Source organism: Danio rerio, chromosome 10, assembly GCF_052040795.2.
Source record: "Danio rerio strain M-AB ecotype USA chromosome 10, GRCz13ab, whole genome shotgun sequence".
NCBI classification, from domain to species: Eukaryota; Metazoa; Chordata; class Actinopteri; order Cypriniformes; family Danionidae; genus Danio; species Danio rerio.
Window position 1 is genome coordinate 39,412,643 of NC_141030.1, and position 20,325 is coordinate 39,432,967.

The 20,325-nt window shown below is 34.1% G+C and overlaps 1 protein-coding gene across 1 annotated transcript in view; it reads left to right on the forward strand.

Annotated features, from left to right (window-relative positions):
* Positions 1 to 436: 436 nt before the first annotated feature.
* Positions 437 to 20,325, forward strand: part of rtn4rl1a (reticulon 4 receptor-like 1a) — a 229,793-nt gene continuing 209,904 nt past the window's right edge. Inside the window, exon 1 of the mRNA XM_087271134.1 lies at positions 437 to 971. Within this exon, the coding sequence (XP_087127260.1) occupies positions 959 to 971 (13 nt within the window). The 5' untranslated portion in view covers positions 437 to 958. The remainder of the gene's footprint in view (positions 972 to 20,325) is intronic.

A 20,325-nucleotide genomic window follows, 5' to 3' on the forward strand; every position in this document is an offset into this window, starting at 1 on the left:
TTGTGTATGTGCGTAAATGCGAGAGTGCACGGGTGTTTCCCATTGCTGGGTTGTGGCTGGAAGGGCATCTGCTGCTTAAAACATATGCTGAATAAGTTGTCGGTTCATTCCGCTGTAGCGACTCCTGATAAATAAAGGGACCAAGCCAAAGGAAATTGAATTAATAAATGAAACAAGACAAAAATCAAGTAGAAAGGTCACCATGGATCACTGAAGAAAATTCCAATAAGGAAAAAAAATCTACATTTTGGATGAAGTGAGTAAATAATCATATTGTTTTTATTCTATTAGTGAACTATGTTTTTAAGAACCACCTCAACTGAATCGATTTGTGAGCTGCTCAATTGAGTCACTAAGACGATCCGAATCTATGGAACGATTCTTTCACGAATCGGGCATCGCAGATACCCTCCGCGACTCCTCCCGCCAGAGCTCCAGCTTCCCGACTCCTGAAGAGACCGCACCGGCCGCCCGTCATCCGCTGTCAACCGGAGCATCTCTCTCACATCCAAACACACACACTCACACACAACTAAACAGAACAGTCATTTCACTTATCGTTAAAGTGGTACACAAGACCACAACCCTGCTTTCCCGTCACACCGACTCATACTGTAAAACTTTAAACGCCGTCGTTATGGCTCTCTGAAAGATTCCCGCTTCACTCATAACTGCAGACTGACAACACAAGAACATTTCCGCCTGAAATCTCCATCGAAACATTTCTCGGGGATGTGAGACTTTCCACGTCGGGGATGTTGTTTTCCATCTTAATCGATACCTGAGACCAAGGGGTCAGGAGTTAAGCATTATTATTATTATTATCATCTGCTGTGGATCTCATCGCCTTTGAAGAACAGATCAAACTTTTATCACGGATTATTAAGGATGAGACGCTTATTTTGATGATCACAGTGGGATAATAAAGTACAGCGCGCATCATCACCGCACCTTCAGGATGTTCCGGCGAGGTAAGATCAACATTTTAGATTATATAATTGCGTGTTTTTTGCTGCAGTTCAAGCAGATGCACGATGCTAAAAGTAGGTTACATTTGGTTCCATTGCGCGCGTGACTCTTCCACGCGCATCTGAGTTTATATATCACAACTCTGGATGAGAGGTTTTTAACGTGCTTAGTTTTTGCGCCTTGAGATTTTTGTGTTTGCCTGTGCGCCGATGAAATATTAATACCCAGCGCGTAATATTATTCTTAAAAATAGACAACCGATGCCGCACTGCAGCTGACAACTACTAGAGCTTACGAACTGCATCATAACTAGTAGGATCTCATTAAAACACATAGTTAATGATCTCTTTTAAAGACTAGCCGAGGCGCTGCATGGCGACAGGCGCCCATGGGACCGGTGTTTGTGAACTCTGCTTCAGACCCACACGCACACACACACACACAGAGACTATGGATGCGTGTTGTCTATTTCAGTAGAATGTTCAGTGTGCTTCTGGCGTGTTGCATGGTATTTGAGATCAATACTGTCGCTCTACTGTCAGGATATCAAAACATATCTTGCTCAGAATAATTCAAGAAACATCCAGGTCATGAAAATGAATGGATCAACAATCAACACAAGTGTGTCCACAGAGAGGTGCTGTTTTACCTCCAGTTGGAAGTCAAGCGTGTCATATTTTAGGATTATACATTATATATATATATATATATATATATATATATATATATATATATATATATATATATATATATATATATAGATAGATAGATAGATAGATAGATAGATAGATAGATAGATAGATAGATAGAGTTTTATCTTTGTTAGTAAATGAAGAGCTCAGATGCAAAAACCTCTAAGTGCCATTTGGAATTATCTTCTACATCAAGCTTCTTTTTTTTCATCCCCTTATGTTTATGTTCAGATTTTTTATGTTATCTATTGCTTGCCATAAAAGTGCAATTACTGAACCTAGACACTGGAGCCTGAGAAAAATGCTAATTTTAGAAGAAAATTTTAGATGGCACTTAGAGGTTTTTGCATTTGAAGTCTTCAAATATTTTTTATGTTATAAGTTGTTGTGGATGAAAATAGCAGAGGTTTAGTGATCCTGGAATGCTCAAACACACAGAGACTCCTGAAACAATTTTCCCACAAATCAAATCACATTCATCAACATTGTTGTTTTGCATTATGAGGTATTTGTGGCACTGGTATTTATTTTTATTTACGGCTATAATTATATTGGTTTTGTAAAAGTCAAGGTTTGACTGTTCTTACGGTATATACAAGTTTGTTTGTTTTTTGGAGGGGCAATGGTATCTCCAGCCGAAAAGGCCCCTCCACATCAAAAGCTACTGTTATAAACATTTCTAAATAAATATATTTCTTATAATAAAATATATTGTGTTCAATGAGGAAAAAAGTTCTTTTTACCACTCTGTTAAAATAGTTGGGTTAAAAATACCCCAAAATATAACCCAACTAAAGGTTATTGTAGCACCTTCCCAACTGGGTTATTTTAACCCGATGCATTGAGTGCACGTTTGTATCATCAATATTTAAGAATGCTGGTGAAACGAATATAAAAAACACGACAAGGAGAGGTAACTTGATAAAAAAAACCTATATTATTGCACTAGAACTTAAATTTTAGAATGGAAAAACAAAATTATGCACACATATTAATACAGCTTTTCTGTGTCAGTTAAATCAGTTGACTGTCGAAATTAATAATTTTAAACTGGTTGAGTTATAACAAAAATAACCAAATAAAGGTTATAAATAACCCAACAAAGTATCAAATATTTAACCCAACTGGTTGAGTTATTAATAAAAACCCTAATAAAGGTTAAAAATAACCCAAGAAAGCACCAAATATGTTTAACTCAACCATTGGGTTAAATAAATAACTCAACATTTTTTAGTGTGCAAGACATTTAAAAACAACATATTTTAGAGAAGTAAATAATTACAATCCTGTGATACCATAATATTTTTATCCAAGTTTATCATACTGTCAGAACTCTGGTAAAATAGTTAGGCCAAAAATACCTTAACATATAGCCCAACTATCATAGCACCTTCCCAACTATGGGTCATTTTAACCCAATGTATTGGGTTATATAATTAAATGTTATTTTTTTCCATTCTAGCATTACTATTGCTGCTATTACTAGAACTATTATTAATGTTATAATTATGACAGTGTAAATAAATTACAGTTTTCAAAAATATTGAAAATGCTATTTTCCATTACATTTTAGTTCTAGACACTTTTGTTAAAATAAATCAAGAATCACAAACAATGAAGAAACAGAACAAAGTGCAGACAGTTATAAACTGTGCAAGCAGAAAATAACGTATTGGTTGAACAGAATATGGAGCTCTGTGTGCTGTAGAGACTGTCAAGCAGCTGCAGCAGGCTTCACTCAGTGTCCACAATGTACAATACATTTGAACCACATCCAAACGCTTCTAAAAGATGGTCTTGGTTGGTGAAACGGATATGAAAACACGACACGGAGAGGTAAACTGATAAAAAAATAACTACAGTATTATTGGGCTATAGTTTAAACATTAAACGCAGAAATAACATTACGCATGTATATTAATACAGCTGTTCTCTGTCAGTTAAATCAGTTGATAGTTGAAATTCAAATTTTTAACCCAACTGGTTGAGTTATTAAATAAATAACCAAAAAAAGGTAAAAACAACAACAAAGCACTAAATATTTAACTCAACCATTGGGTTAAATAAATAACTCAACGTTTTTAGGGTGAATCTCATACCGACCCATGCCTACAATGGGTATAATGTTCAAAGCTGAAATGCGTAATAGTAAACTGATGCAAAGTGAGCAAATGTAAAACTGATACTGTTTATACATTAATTGCAAAAGAGTTTAAATGTGCCACGTTATATAGAATTTGTTGAGTATTTTTGTTAGTCCTAATTAGTCAAAATTGTCTGCTATACTGTCCTTTAGGTATGTGCAAGATTTTCTTTAGTTTTTTTTTTAGGACAGCAGTATCTACAGCAGAAAAGATAACCAAAGATCCAGTTTTAAATAGTAAAGAAATCTGTGTTTTAGAAAATAATGAAGACAGCAGAAGTCAATGATTCATTTAGCCTGACATGTTTACTGCTCCAAAATATTTGAAATGTTTCTTAAAATAAAATGTATTGTGTTCAAAGGGAAAACAAAAGTTTATTTTTATTTTTTTATTGTTATTATTATTATTTTTTACCAGGACATTTAAAAAGAACATATTTTAGAGCAGTAATCACAACATCGTGAAACTGGGATATTTTTATCCAAGGTTATCATACCGTCAGAATATTATACTGGCCCATGCCTAAATAAATTTGATTTAATTTCACATTATTAGATGAATAATTTTTCAATTTTAGTTTCTGAAAATCCTTTTATTTGTGTGTTTCTCACAAAAAAATATACCTTTTTAGTCACATATGAATCTTGACGCTCTCTGAAATCAGTTGATGGAAAGAAAAGCACGATTTAGTCAATTAATAATCCCGTCAACTAATGAGAACACGTTCAAAATGCAGATTGTGAGCACATTTTCAAAATCTCACCGGCACACAAATCAATCTTAATTATAATAAAAAATGTTAATTATAAAAAAATTGATTTCAATTAATATCTTCCAAGAACTACTTTCGTTTGCATATTTTATTTTTGTCAGCAGCTTTCAAGCTTGATGTTCTGCTATTATGTACCTGCCCTTAAAAAAAGCAAAGAAAAAACCTTCTTCCATCCAGTTATTTTTTTCTCCGAGGAGTGACAGCGGAGTCATAACACTTTTACTAATGCTCAGCCTGCAGCTTCAAACCAGCCTGCTCTGGAAACCGCTTCCTCATTTTCTTCTCATTACAAAAGAATGTGTGGGTTTGAGTCGAGGCAAGAGATGGGATGGAGAAAGAGAGAAGGGGGGATTTGTTTGTGCGCTTAAAGCATCGTGCATCAGCTGTGGCGCTGAGCCCCTCCTCGATGCAAGCGCACAATAACAGACAATGAAATGATAAGGAGTTATGACTGTTTATTGTTGCCGTTTGGAGCAGTAGGGGTCTATGCTTACAGCCCCGGGGCAGAGAAAAGGGTCTGCGATGCATAATAATGGTGAGCAGCACAGATGTGTTTACAGGAAGTCTTCGTCAAACAGTGTGAGGTTTCACTGTTTGCGAGGGTTGATGCTTCGCTCTTAACTGGTGACATGCTGTGGGTCAACAAAGTTTGCGATGGAACGGTGTGAAGTGGGTGACTGGGCGGTTCATTTAGTCTTGGATGCTAGTCGTTCATTCATTCATTCATTTTCTTTTCGGCTTAGTCCCTTTATTAATCAGGGTTCGCCACAGTGGAATGAACCACCAACTTATTCAGCATATGTTTTACGCAGTGGATGTCCTTCCAGCCACAAACTATGTCAGTGAACTATGAGGGCAAAAACATCAAATAAATAGATTAAATTATTGTTCATTAATTGTAATCGAGTTAAAATGTTTAATTAATTTATTAATTTTAATTTTAGGCCCCATCCCACCAGCTCTACCTTTTTAGATCAAACAAAATGTATTTCACAAAAAAAAACATAAATAAATAAATAAATCAACAACAACAGTGCCCTCTAGTGGATTTGTCATCTTAAACATGCAACAAAGTATAACCGGAGCAAAGCATTTTACGTTTCACAAAAATGTAGGCTGAGGCATGTATTTCTAATGAGCCTGGTTATTTTCAATATTTATGTATCCGACAGATACTGTCATCCAGAGGGACTTCATTCATGGTATATATTTTATTGGTTTGAGGCTTGAGCTTTCGCTGAAAATAAAACCTTTGACCTTGGTGTGCAGTTTCAGTGGAGTGAGATGCTGAGCTTTACTTTTCTGCCGTGGGGCAGACAGATAGACTGCATAGATTAATAGACAGAGAGGTCTTTAGATAGATAATCCATGTATGAAAATAGATACAGACATGTACTTATTCAGCCTACATTACTGTACTAAACAATACTGAAAATGTTTACATTTAAAAGACTTTTAGATTGGTATTGAAATTTTTGCCTTTGAAGGAGGAATGGATGGACCTGTATATATGGATGGATTGATGGATAGATGGCAGGAAGATTGATAAAAATATGTACAGAATAATAGAGGGATTAAACAGACATGGGTGGATGGACAAAATAAATATGCACGGATGGATGGATGGATGGACGGATGGACAGACGGACTGATGGATGATGGATGGATACAGAGATGGACAAATAGATGGATGTACAGATAGATGGATAGATGGATGGATAGATAGGTGGGTGGGTGGATGGATGATGGATTGATGGATAGATAGATGGGTGGGTGGATGGATGGATGGATATATACAGACAAAGATAGACAGATATATAGATGGATGGATAGATAGATGGATGATACAGACAAAGATAGACAGATAGATAGATGGATGGCAATTATTGAAATGAGTCAAAGACAGAGAGAGACAGAGAGATTTAGATGCATAGATGGATGGATGGATGGATGGATGGATGGATGGATACAGACAAAGATTAATGGATAGATAGATAGACGGACACACAGGCGGATGGACAGCAGGGCCGGAGTGGGACTCCTTTTCAGCCCTGGAGTTTCAAGTCTTAGACCGGCCCACCTCAGTTTACGACTGACTATAAAATAAAGTAATTTCCAATTGAGTTTCTAATGACACTATCACGCCTTTTACAAGAAAACAGCTGCTTTAGAACTTTAAATATTCAACAACCCTAACAGCATTATGTGTCTTAATAAAAGTGAAAAAAAAGATTATTATAATTACTCAGGTGAGGATCGAACACGGGTCGGCGGCGGCGTATCGCAAAGCACTTTCATTGAGCAGGTGTAATATTAATTGATATTAATTATTTGAATTCTTATATTCAGATATAGAATATACAGACAGACATAGCTAGAGATAAAGACAGATGGATGGATAGATACAGACAAAGACAGACAGATAGATGAATGAATGGATGGCAATTATTAAAATGAGTCAAAGTGGGATGGATGGATGGATGGATGGATGGATGGATGGATGGATGGATGGATGCAGACAAAGATTAGTGGATAGATAGATGGACGGACGCACGGACAGACGGATGGACAGACAGACAGACAGACAGACAGACAGACAGACAGACATAGCTAGAGATAAAGACAGATAGATGGATGGATTGATGGATTTATTGACAGACAGACAGACAGACAGACAGATAGACAGATAGATAGATAGATAGATAGATAGATAGATAGATAGATAGATAGATAGATAGATAGATAGATAGATAGATAGATAGATAGATAGATAGATAGATAGATAGATAGATAGATAGATAGATAGATACAGATAAAGATACACAGATGGATGTATGGATGATAGATGGATATCAAGATAGACAAATAGATGGATGTATAGATAGATGGATGGATGGATGGGTGGATGGATGGATAGATGGATGGATGGATGGATTCAGACAAAGATAGACAGACAGACAGACAGACAGACAGACAGACAGACAGATAGATAGATAGATAGATAGATAGATAGATAGATAGATAGATAGATAGATAGATAGATAGATAGATAGATAGATAGATAGATAGATAGATAGATAGATAGATAGATAGATAGATAGATAGATAGACGAACAAACATAGCTAGAAATAAAGACGGATGGATGGATGGATGGATGGATGGATACAAACAAAGATATATGAATGGATGGACAGACCAACAGACAGACAGAGAGACAGACAGAGAAATAGAAAGAAAGATAGAGACAGGTGAGGTAGAATTGTTTTTTTTTTTTACAGTGAAGTTTTTTACAACTGAAACATGAACAAAATAAGCTCATGTTTTTATATAAGCAACAAAAGACTGAATTTATGCTTTCTTTCCAACTTGCTGATGGCGGCCTTCATCTCATCCCTGTAACAGCGCACGACAGAGATGTTAAGTGTCGACGAGATGATGCTGAGGGCCAAAGGACTGCTGTTTTTTTGGTAGGAGGTGAGATTGTGGATTTCAAGCAGCAGGAGGCCGCAGTAATGAGCCTGTTTCTCTTTCTGCCCACTTCTGCGATACCCTCTCTTAACCCCAGATTGCTCCAGGTTCTCTACAATATGGCACCTCTATTTCCATTATCCCTCCACCTGCGTGAGAGCCTCGGCCTCGGAGTAGAAGCAGCTCAGATTAAATAAAGGTTTGAAACACGCACAAAAAAAAAATCTATTGGCTGAAGCGCAGGCAGGAAACAGGAGGCTACTTACCATACAAAGTGCTACTGGCTGGGCAGTGAGCCGGTGCGACTCGTTGGCCCATTTTAATAGCTCGTTCAGTCGAAAGCTCGTTTAGTCAGAGATCTCACACACAGCCTGAAAGAAACCGAGCCACGCAAACCCCCACCTGTGGCAGAGAAAAAAAATCTCTCGTCCCCGCCAGATTGCAAACCTACTCTTAATGATGATTCAGTGCGAGCGAGTTGGAAAAACTGCCCTCCTCGCTCTATAATTTATAAGCATTTCTGTGTTTGTAGGTGTCTGTGGCCGGGGGCTTGTGTGCTGCATGTGGCCACATTAGCATGTGAATGTGCACTGAAATAGCTGTAAGTGACTGCTCAATTTGTACATGATTAAGAGGTTTGAAATGATTGTCCAACAGGTTTTAAAAGCTTATGTACAGGCGATGACAGGATCTGATTGCAAAGGCTTGGAAAAACAGAAGGATCACAATTAAAGCTATTGCTGTAGAGTGATATGTTACTGATATGTTAGTAACAGGTTCATCATCAACAAAGATTGTTTACTAAGGACATATTTACTTAATTACTTTTTTTAACCACTTACAATGATAACACCACTGTTGTTTTCTGTTGAACACAAACTAAGATGTTTTGAAGTATATTGGAAACTGGTAACCATTGATTTCTATATTAGGGAAACTAATACTTTGGAGGTCAGTGGCTACTGGTTGACAAAGGTTTCATTTTAGGTGAACTGTCCTTTTAAGAAAATCGTTTATCATTCATTCATTCATTCATTCATTCATTCATTCATTCATTCATTCATTCATTCATTCATTTTCTTTTAGCTTATTCCCTGATTATCAGGGCTCGCCACAGCAGAATGACCCGCTAATTTAGTTTATTAATGGAATATTTATTTGATTATATTTTTTAACCATTTACATTCACGAGACCACTGTTGTTCATACACTGTATTAAATCATGGGTTCTTTTTTCTCTTAAACACAATTTAGGATTTTTTGAAGAATGTTGGAAACCGGTAACCATTGACTTCTATAGTGGAAAGACCAAGATTTTGGAGGTCAATGGCTACTGGTTGACAAAAGTTTCATTTTAGGTGAACTGTCCCTTTAAGAAAATTTTTATCACTCATTCATTTATTTTCTTTTGGCTTATTCCCTGATTATCTGGGCTCGCCACAGCGGAATGAACCGCCAAATTAGTTTATTAATGGAATATTTATTTTATTGCATTTTTTTAACCGTTTACATTTATGAGCCCTATGTTGTTCATACACTGTATTAAATGTATGGGTTCTTTTTTCTGTTTAACACAAAATAAGATGTTTTGAAGTATGTTGGAAATCGGTAACCATTGACTTCTATAATAGGGAAAACTAATATTTTGAAGGTCAATGGCTACTGGTTGACAGAGGTTATATTTTAGGTGAACTGTCCCTTTAAGAAAATTGCTTATCATTCATTTTCTTTCGGCTTAGTAACTGATTATCAGGGTTTGTCACAGCGGAATGAACCACTAACATTGTTTATTAATGCAATATTTATTTAATTACACATTTTAACCTCTTAAAATTATGAAACCACTGTACAAAATGCTGTTTTTTATGTTGAACACTAAATAGGATGTTTTGAAGAATGTTGGAAACCGGTAACCATTGACTTCTATAGTCGGAAAAACTAATACTTTGGAGGTCAATTGCTACTGGTTGACAGAAGTTTCATTTTAGGTGAACTGTCCTTTTAAGAAAATTGCTTATCATACATTCATTCATTTTTTTTCGGCTTAGTAACTTATTATCAGGGCTCGCCACAGCGGAATGAACAGCCAACTATTCCAGCATATGTTTTAAGCAGCAGATGCCCTTCCAGCTGCATACCAGTACTGGAAAAGAAAGTTGTTTATTAATAGAATATTTATTTTAACCACATAAAATGATGAAACGACTGATCTTTATACACTGAACAAAATGCTGGGTTCTTTTTTCTGTTGTACACAAAATGATAAAAATGAAAAGATGTTTTGAAGAATGTTGGAAAATGGTAATCATTGAATTCTATAGTAGGCAAAATTAATACTTTGGAGTTCAATGGCTACTGGTTAACAAAAGTTTCATTTTAGGTGAACTGTCCCTTTAAGAAAAATGTTCATCATACACTTTTACCTAAAAAAGCCTAAATAGTATGTTGTCCAACAGCTGCAATATTTGTGGAACTGTAGAGTGTCCTCTGCTTGTTGCTGTATATGGGTGGAGAAATACACAAGGGTGAAGGGTTAAGAAGCTTGACGAGTGCTGTTATTAGCAGGATATTGCACGGCTGTCAGCCAATCAGATTCAAGAACCAGACAGAACTGTTGTATAAAATAGTATTTAGGACATTTAGGCCCAATCCCAATTCTACACCTTAGCCTTTCCCCTTACCCCTACCCCTCGTTTTGTGCGTGCACGTCAAGGGGTAGGGGTGTCCCAATTCTCTTTAGCTTAAAGGCATAGGGCTAAGGGAAAAGGATGAATAGCCCTTCAAACAAAGATTTTTCAGGACATACTTGCAACCAAGGGGTAAGAAATTTCCCAGAATACTCCGGCCACAACGGTAGTATTGCTGAACCCAGAAGGAAAATCACAAATTAGTATTTGTTTGCCATTATTATGAATTTTTACGACAAACAAACATGTGTTTTAATATATTCATAACCGTGTTCGTGTTTTACCGTCATGCTTTAAAAAAAAAGTGCTAAAAAAAATGCTTAATTTTGCGATCTACAATCCCTATTAATAACTCCTGTACAGCAGTCCCACAGCATTCTGACACTAGAATACCCAGTCAGTAATGTCTAGTGGCTGTCAATAGGCTTTTTACAGTGTCTGCTAAATAATGTTAATATTGTTTTTGGTGTGTTTACATTGATGAATATGGCTACTGTGTAAATACACAGTACAGTTACAATCTTATAGTCACATTAGATCATTATGATAACATGATAAATGCCTTTAGTGATTTCCTGAAATTAAATACCAAAGAATAACACAACTGGAATCACTACAGCAGTTGTGATCGTCTGATCTTTCATGAAGCAGGAGATCGCGAGGACATACAGTATGATGACGTGTGCAGGTGGTGTAGTGCTGTCCCAATTCTTACATTTTGAAGCCCTTCCCCTTCACCCTCGGTTGTAAGGGCCAAGGGGAATGGGTGAGGGGTACAAAAATAGAATTGGGATTGGGTCTTACTTTTTCAATAATATTGCTGATTGCAACAATTTCTGTGACAATATATCCCACAACAAAAATTCCTTATCGTGACAGGCCTGCATTAAGGTGGTATCGCCCCAATGACAGCTTTTCACATTTGGATTTATCATCCAGCTCTATTATATAAAGTGCAGACCCGATATGTGTAAAACAGGTCTAACTGAACAATTATGTGCTAAACACGCTCTTTTGCTAACATTAGTCATATGCTAGAAACGCTGTTCAGAAAAGGCCACCGCCATGAACTCATTTGTATATGTGTCACATCTTCTCGTAATTGTTTGTATTCGTCGCTGTTCACCTCAATGCCGGTTAATCAGCACAGTATGCTCATATTTAGCATTTGTAGAATCATAAAAATAGATCCTCACCAAGTCTGACCCCTTTCCTGTGAAAAACTGAGAATCTTCAAATAAATATACGTTTTTGCACAGCTGTATGTATATGAAGGCAACATTAAATGTCTATAAAAGTTTTAATCTTAATTACTCATGCCATTATGTCTCATATTTTGTGAAATTAGATCACCATTTAAACTTAGTTTTTCTCGATTGGTTTGGCTCATTTCTTGAAACAGGAATAACATTATCAAAACAACATGGACAAACCTCCAAACCACTTGGCAATTGTTCACAACAGAATTGATTTTCTCATTCATTTAATCAAATTGCAAATGTCTTAAGTACGTCTTTTCGAATGATTAAGTACAGGTAGCCAACATTTAGCACAATTTCCAAGTGAATAGATCTAGTTGATCTAAACTCATTGTTGATTCTCAGTGTAATGGTTGTTTTCTCCAAAATGTGTTTTTGTTTGCATGTATTACAATATTGTTCTCGCCGGCCACTTTATTAGGTACACCCGTCCAACTGCTTGTTAATGCAAATTTCTAACCTGCCATTCACATGGCAGCAACTCATAGCATTTAGGTATTTAGACATGGTCAAGACGATCTGCTGCAGTTCAAACCTAGCATCAGAATGGCGAAGAAAGGAGATTTTAGTGACTTTGAACGTGGCATGGTTGTTGGTGCTGGTCTGAGTATTTCAGAAACTGCTGATCTACTAGAATTTTCATGCACAACCCTCTCTAGGTTTTACAGAGAATGGTCTGAAAAAGAGAAAATATCCAGTGAGCAGCAATTATGTGGGCGCAAATGCCTTGTTGATGCTAAAAGTCAGAGGAGAATGGGTATGACTGGTTCCAGCTAATAGAAAGGCAACAGTAACTCAAATAACCACTCCTTACAACCGAGGTATGCAGATGAGCATATATGAACGCACAACATGTCCAACCTTGAGGTGGATGAGCTACATCCGCAGAAGACCACCCCTGGTGCCACTCCTGTGAGATGAGTTTCCATTTTTGATGCAACATTGGGAGGGTAGGGTCAGAATTTGGCATCAATAACATGAAAGCATGGATCCATCTTGCCTTGTATCAACAATTAGGGGATATTTTATTGGCACACTTTGGGCCCATTAATACCCATAAGCATTGTGTCAAGGCCACAGCATACCTGAGTATTGTTGCTGACCATGTCCATCTCATGGATAACCATGTCATAATGCACAAATCATCTCAGACTGGTTTCTTGAACATGACAATGAGTTCACTGTACTCAAATGGCCTTCACAGTCACGAGAGCTCAATCCAATTGAGCACCTGTGGTGCAATGTGAGATTAGCATCATAGTTGTGCAGCTGACAAATCTGCAGCAACTGCGCGATGCTATCATGTCAATATAGACCAAAATCTCTGAGAAGTATTTCCAGTACTTTGTTGAACCTTTGCCATAAAGGATTAAGGCAGTTCTGAAGGTAAAACGTTCTAACCTGCTACTAGTAAGGTGTACCTAATTAAGTGGCCGGTGAGTGTATTATGCTGTATACAGTAGATTTTCATTTTACTCTGATGTATGGAAGTGACTTTATTTGTGTGATTAATAATGGTTTCATTTTCCTTGGCACTATGAGTGCAATGTATGATGTCAAACCTTGGAGGCTACCCTTAACCTAAAGTTTCTTATCCATTTTATAAACCTACTTAATTTCTTTTATTTACTTTTATACGCAACTGCATTCTGTCAATTGACAAAAACAGTACAGTACAACTGGCCTTAGACTAAAAGGTGGACATGAGGGATATTTCAATGGTCCTGTCATAGTGACAAAACATCTAAACATTTTGACTTGCAGGGCTTACACAATGCCAAATGGACAAAGGATTTTGGGGGCACTGGCTGCTTATAAGAGAAGGAAATTTAGTTCTGACATATCTGACCGTTTTGGGAAAGATATTAGTTTTTACAAGTGAGCTATAGCGTTAAGCTAAATCTATAGTTTTGTCAAACGATCTTAGAGTGTTGAAAATGTAATTGCGGTTTCAAAAAAAGAGCCAAACCAATGGAGAAAAACTGTAATGCATTTATTTTAACTCAATAAATCACAACACTCTTTAGAAGAGTCAAAGGGACAGATTACCTGAAAAAAAATATTACTCACCCTCAGGTTCCAAAGATAGCACATTTCTTTTTTTCCCTGTTGAAAAAAAAAAAGAAGATGTTTTGAAGTATGTTGGAAACCGGTAACCATTGACTTGTTTAGCGGAAAAATAACAATACTATGGAAGTCAATGACTGACAAAAGCTTCATTTTTTGGTGAACAATATTGACCTTAAAATGCTTTAAAAAATCAAAACTGTTTTTATTCTAGCCGAAATAAAGCAAAAAAGACTTTCTCCGGAAGAAAAAATATTATAGGAAATACTGTGAACAATTTTCTTGCTCTATTAAACATATTTTGTCAAATATTTGAAAAAGACCTGAGTCTGATCCCTTTCCTGTGTCACCGAAATGATTAACCCAAACATTTGTCCTTCTCGTTCTCTTTGGAGTGTTAATTAAATGTGAAGAGGAGGAAGGTCCGGTCATTAGTTGATGATAATTAGGAGTCAACGAGAGAAAAAGCTAACAATAATCCTAGTGCTGAGGTCTGCCATGTCACCGCCTATTGAGAGATTAATGATGTATAAAAGGCAGAAGAGGAAAGCGGGACTGCGAAAGGTCATCGGTGACGGGAGCTTCTTTAGGGAGGCTTCTGCTTCTGTTTGCGCTCGTCTTTCTGACCGCTGGATCTGTTTGTACAGCCAGACAAGACGCAGCCTGAATGAGATTTACATTTTATTGAGTTAAGGAGCTGGGCTGGTGGTGGGTGACTGTTTTTAAGTGCACACTATTTACAGGGACAGTGCTGCTGGATGTAAGAGAGATACTGTAAAGGTCAAAACAAGGAGGTCGGTATATAATAGATGGAGAAAAGCTTTACTGTTATTATTCACATTCACCGCAGGCAGCTGTTCGGTAAACACAAGAGCCTTGACTGTGACCCCTAAAAATACAATAATCTTTGAAATATAAATCAGTTACAGCCAAATAAATAACACAATATATCAAAATATTTTTAAAATGAATATTTACAGTTAAAGTCAGAATTATTAGCCCCCCCTTTTAATTAATTTTTCTTTTTTAAATATTTTCCAAATTATGTTTAACAGAGCAAGGAAATGTTCACAGTATGTCTGATAATTTTTTTATTCTTGAGAAAGTCTTATTTGTTTTATTTAAGCTAGAGTAAAAGTAGTTTTTAATTTTCAAAGGTCAAAATTATTAGCCCCTGTAAGCTACACTACAATATACTTTCGATAGTCTACAGAACAAACCATCATTATACAATTGTATAAAATTATATAACTTGCCTAATTACCCTAACCTTCCTAGTTAACCTTATTAACTTAGTTAAGCTTTTAAATGTCTTAAGCTGTATAGAAGCATCTTAATTGAAAAAATAGAAAAAAAAAATCTAGTAAAATATTATTTACTGTCAACAAAAATGTTCAAAAATCTTCTCTCCGTTTAACATATACTTAAAATATCATACAAAATTATAATATAACACAAATATTTTATAAATATTTTCACTGGCCATATTTTAAATGTTATATAATGCAATGCATATATATATATATATATATATATATATATATATATATATATATATATATATATATATATATATATATATATATATATATATATATTTTATTTTTTTTTTAATTAATTAATTAATTAAATTTTTTTAAACAATTTATATAAAAATATATATTTAATGAAATATAAAACAAAACAGCAATATATCAAATATTGTAAATATATAAATATTATTATCTATATATTATTTATAATATTACAAATATTTTCATTGGACATATTATAAACATTGAAATATAATGCAATATTTATTTTTATAAATAAAAATATTATAAATAAAATATAAAAGTTAAAGTTTTAATCCTAATTATTCATGTTATTCAATTAGTCTCATATATTTTGAAATTAGATGTACATAATTTAACTTATTTAATGCATTTATTTTTAACACAATCAATCACAATAAACTTTAGTAAAGTTTAAGGGACAGTTTACCTTAAGGGACAGTTTACCTAAAAAAAAAAAAAGAAAAAAATATATTACTCCCCTTAGATTAGGGCTGCACAGTATATCATTTCAGCGTCGATATCACAATGTGTGTGTCCTCAATAGTAACATCACAGGATATGCAATGTTGAGATGGGATTATAGTTGGTCAACAATTAAGATAATATATATTTATATATATAATATATATATAATCAGTCAATCAATCAATCAATCAATGCCCTTTATTTGTCACATACACTTCCGTATAGTGAAATTGGACCCTGCTGACCATACACAAACATCACATTTCAGGAAGACAGGTCAACAGGAGGTAGCATTTAGAAAAAGGAAGTAAGATACATTTCAGGAGAGGGAGGCGAAAAAAATTATAATTTGGGACTCAATAAAGTACAATGTTTGTAACATTTAAAAATTATATTTTTAAAAAATATAGATAAAAAATTACATTTTAATAGAATATAAAACAATATTGGAATTAACAAATATTTTATAAATATTTTCCCTATAAATATTTAATAATTATATTTACAATTCAAGTAGAATTTAATAAATAAATTAAATTTATCACATTTCACATATAAAATGCCCCACCACAAAAAATAAAGCTTATATATATCATAAATAACTATATATATAATAAACTATATATACAGCATAAATGAGTAGACCCCCTTTTGGAAATGAATATTCTTGTCCATTTCTAAGTGAACATAGATTATATATTTTTGTTGCATTTTAAACCAAGCAGTTCTATTAAACTGTTATATATAGTTATATATAATATATATATATATATATATATATATATATATATATATATATATATATATATATATATATATATATATATATATATATATAAAGTTATATATATATATATAGTTATTATATATATAGTTTATTAATTACTTTTTTTATACTTAAATGTAAGCAGTTCTATTATCAGGCAACATAAACCAATCCAACATAGCCATCAACCAGACAAACAACACAACCGACAGACAGACAGACAGACAGACAGACAGACAGACAGACAGACAGACAGACAGACAGACAGACAGACAGACAGACAGACAGACAGACAGACAGACAGACAGACAGACAGACAGACAGACAGACAGACAGACAGACAGACAGACAGACAGACAGATAGATAGATAGATAGATAGATAGATAGATAGATAGATAGATAGATAGATAGATAGATAGATAGATAGATATGATTGTCTTATATTTACATGTCATTAATTTGGCTGTTGGTGGAGAAGCATGATTTAAGCCACAGATGGTGTAGTTATGACATCCACCAGCAGGGACTAATTGTGCCATGTTAACCAGCCAATGGTTGGCACAGAGCTGTGATTTATTTCCACTAAGGGATGACAGAGATCTCGAGTTCATCTCTCAGAGGAATCTGCTTGTTTTTATCAGACCAAGTGTATCTGCAGCTGTAAATGCTGAACTTTATGCTTGTGAATATTTAATAACACGTTTTATTTTGACTTTAAGAATGTGTGGTAAACATTTCAGGTTCAAATATCTCTAGTATATATATCAGACACATGTTGAAAAATAATAGTAATATAAAAAAAAAGTTTTTAGTTATTGAAATAATAATAATAAAAAAAAACCTTTACTGAAATTAAAAAGTAAAAAAAAAATCAAATAAGGCCTTGAATTTTCAAGGTTTCTTAAATTTCTTTTAATCACTCGATAAGTGCTTTTGTTGAAATTAAATATTATAACTTTTTTTATTCATTATTTATTCATCATTTTTATTATTTATTTAATCTATTTATTTATTTATTTATTTATTAAAGCAACTTTATTTAAATTTTTAAGGCTTTCAAATTTCTTTTAATCACTCAATAAGTGCTTGTATAGAAATTAAAAACTATTTATTTTTTTATCTATCTATTTATGTATTTATTTATTTAATTTTTATTGAAAGTATTTTATTTATTTATCAAGGGTTTTAAATTTCATGCTTGTGATGAAAATAAATAGTATTTATTTATTTATTCCTTATTTTTATATTAATTTATATATTTATTTATTCATCAAATTTTTTTTAAAATGTTTATTTCTTTATTTATCAAGGCTTTTAATTTTTTAATCACTCAACAAGTGCTTGTGTTGAAAGTAAATAGTATTTATTTATTTTTTATTTATCTTTTTAATTTTTATTAAAGCAACTTTTTTTTCTTGATCAAGACTTAATTCCTTTAATCACTCGAGAAGTGCTTTTGTTGAAAATAAATAGTATTTATTTATTTATCTTTTTAATTTTTATTAAAAAAAGTTTTATTTCTTTTTCAAGACTTATTTTTTTAAATCACTTGACAACTGCTTGTGTTGAAAATAATTAGAATTAATAAATTTTTTCATTATTAATTAATTAATTAATTTTTTAATTAAATTATTATTAAAATGAACAAAGATTATGAACATAATTATGAAGAAACTAAAGCTAATTCAAAATACAAATACATACTTTGTACATTTTGTGATCACGCTCTAATTTTAGTGATTATAACAGTTTAATAGAACTGCTTGGTTTAAAATGCAACAAAAATATATAATCTATGTTCACTTAGAAATGGACAAGAATATTCATTTCCAAAAGGGGGTCTACTCATTTATGCTGTATAGTCATAAATGCATGTCTGATAATAGTCCTAAACTAATGTAATGAACATGGCTGGAGCATTTTGGTGGCTCTGAAGTCTCTCCAGTAGCTTTATTGAAGGCGAGGTAAAAATACAGCATGTGCTCATTTGAACTGAATACTTTGTCCAGGAGGTTCTTCAATGACTTACTGCATTCAGAAGAGATGAGAGCTTCGCCTTGATCCTGACACTTTCAGAATTGAGCGCTCATTATCACAGTCTGTTAAAAGACAGAACAAGGACATAATTTTTTTTTATCCTCTTCCTCCCAGACGTTTGTATCTCATCTGAAAATATACACCTTGAACACGAGGAGCGTTTGACGGATCTGTGATTGGACATGGCAGCCTTCACTTTCCCGGAGACGTGACGTAAAAAAGACGTGTTCAAACACAATCTCAGACTCCACGTGAAATTAGCTGGCGGAAATAATCTGAGCGGACGTTCACCGCTAGCATGACAGCGGTCACTCAGAGTGTCGGCCAAAGTTTATTTTGGGAGACCAGGAGGAAGAAAGGACTATCTTTGCATCTGCTGTTGCGTATTTTGCATTTCAATTTCTGCATTCAACTTTCTGAAATAGGTCTCAGAAGAAAAGAATAATAAATTATATTTATAATGTATTTTTACAGTTAAATTTGTATGATTTAATGCATAATGCTTACTTATTATTTAATATAAATCTCACAAATATACTTTTGAGGCATACTATTAATATTTTTTTGATTGGACCCAGCACAAACAGTCAATCTCTAATCTCCAACCAATAAATCAATTATAATTAAAACATTTATTAGAATTACATTTATTATTTAACACTGTAAACCCCGCTGTTGTCATTACTAAAAATCAGTGGAGGAAAGAATACTGAAAAATCATACTCAAGTAAAAGTACCAATACTTGCCTAAAACTGTAGTGCGAGTAGAGTAAAAAGTAAAATCTGTTGTAAATGTTACTCAAAGTATGAATAAAAAGTAGTCCTTTTAAAAGTGCTCAAGAGTAGTGAGTAGTGAGTATTACGCTGTGAAAAGCTGCTGCATTTTCATGCAATTTCTGCATGTGTGTGTAAACGTAACATTCTGTAGTGCATTTAGTAATCCGCTTGTTATGTGTGACGTCACGTGAAGCGGCTTCCGGGTCCAAGCCCCTATTCAACTGAATAGGGAGACTTGTGAAATGGTAATAATAAATGTTTACAAAGCGATTTATTACTTTCGAAAATCACGATCTCAATATAAATGTCCATGCCTAATATCCGATGGCCAGAAAGTCGTTCATTTTTTTATAAATTGTTGAAATTTTGGTATTTGTGATGCAGCAAGCCCAGAGATTGTTGTGTACACTATGACTTTATATAAAATTTACTTTAATGTGTGATATGAATAAAAAGTGATCATAAACGAATGATTTCTCAACTCAAATGAGTAGCGGCTCGGAAACAGTCGTCAAAACATACGTCACCACTTGACAAGCGGATTGTTCAAGACTATTTAGTTATTTCAGTCAACACAGTGAACATCTGCCATCTTCTCATCAGTGACATGCAGTCACTGGGTCATTGTGTGTGTAAAGATTTTGGACATCTTCTTGGACACTTT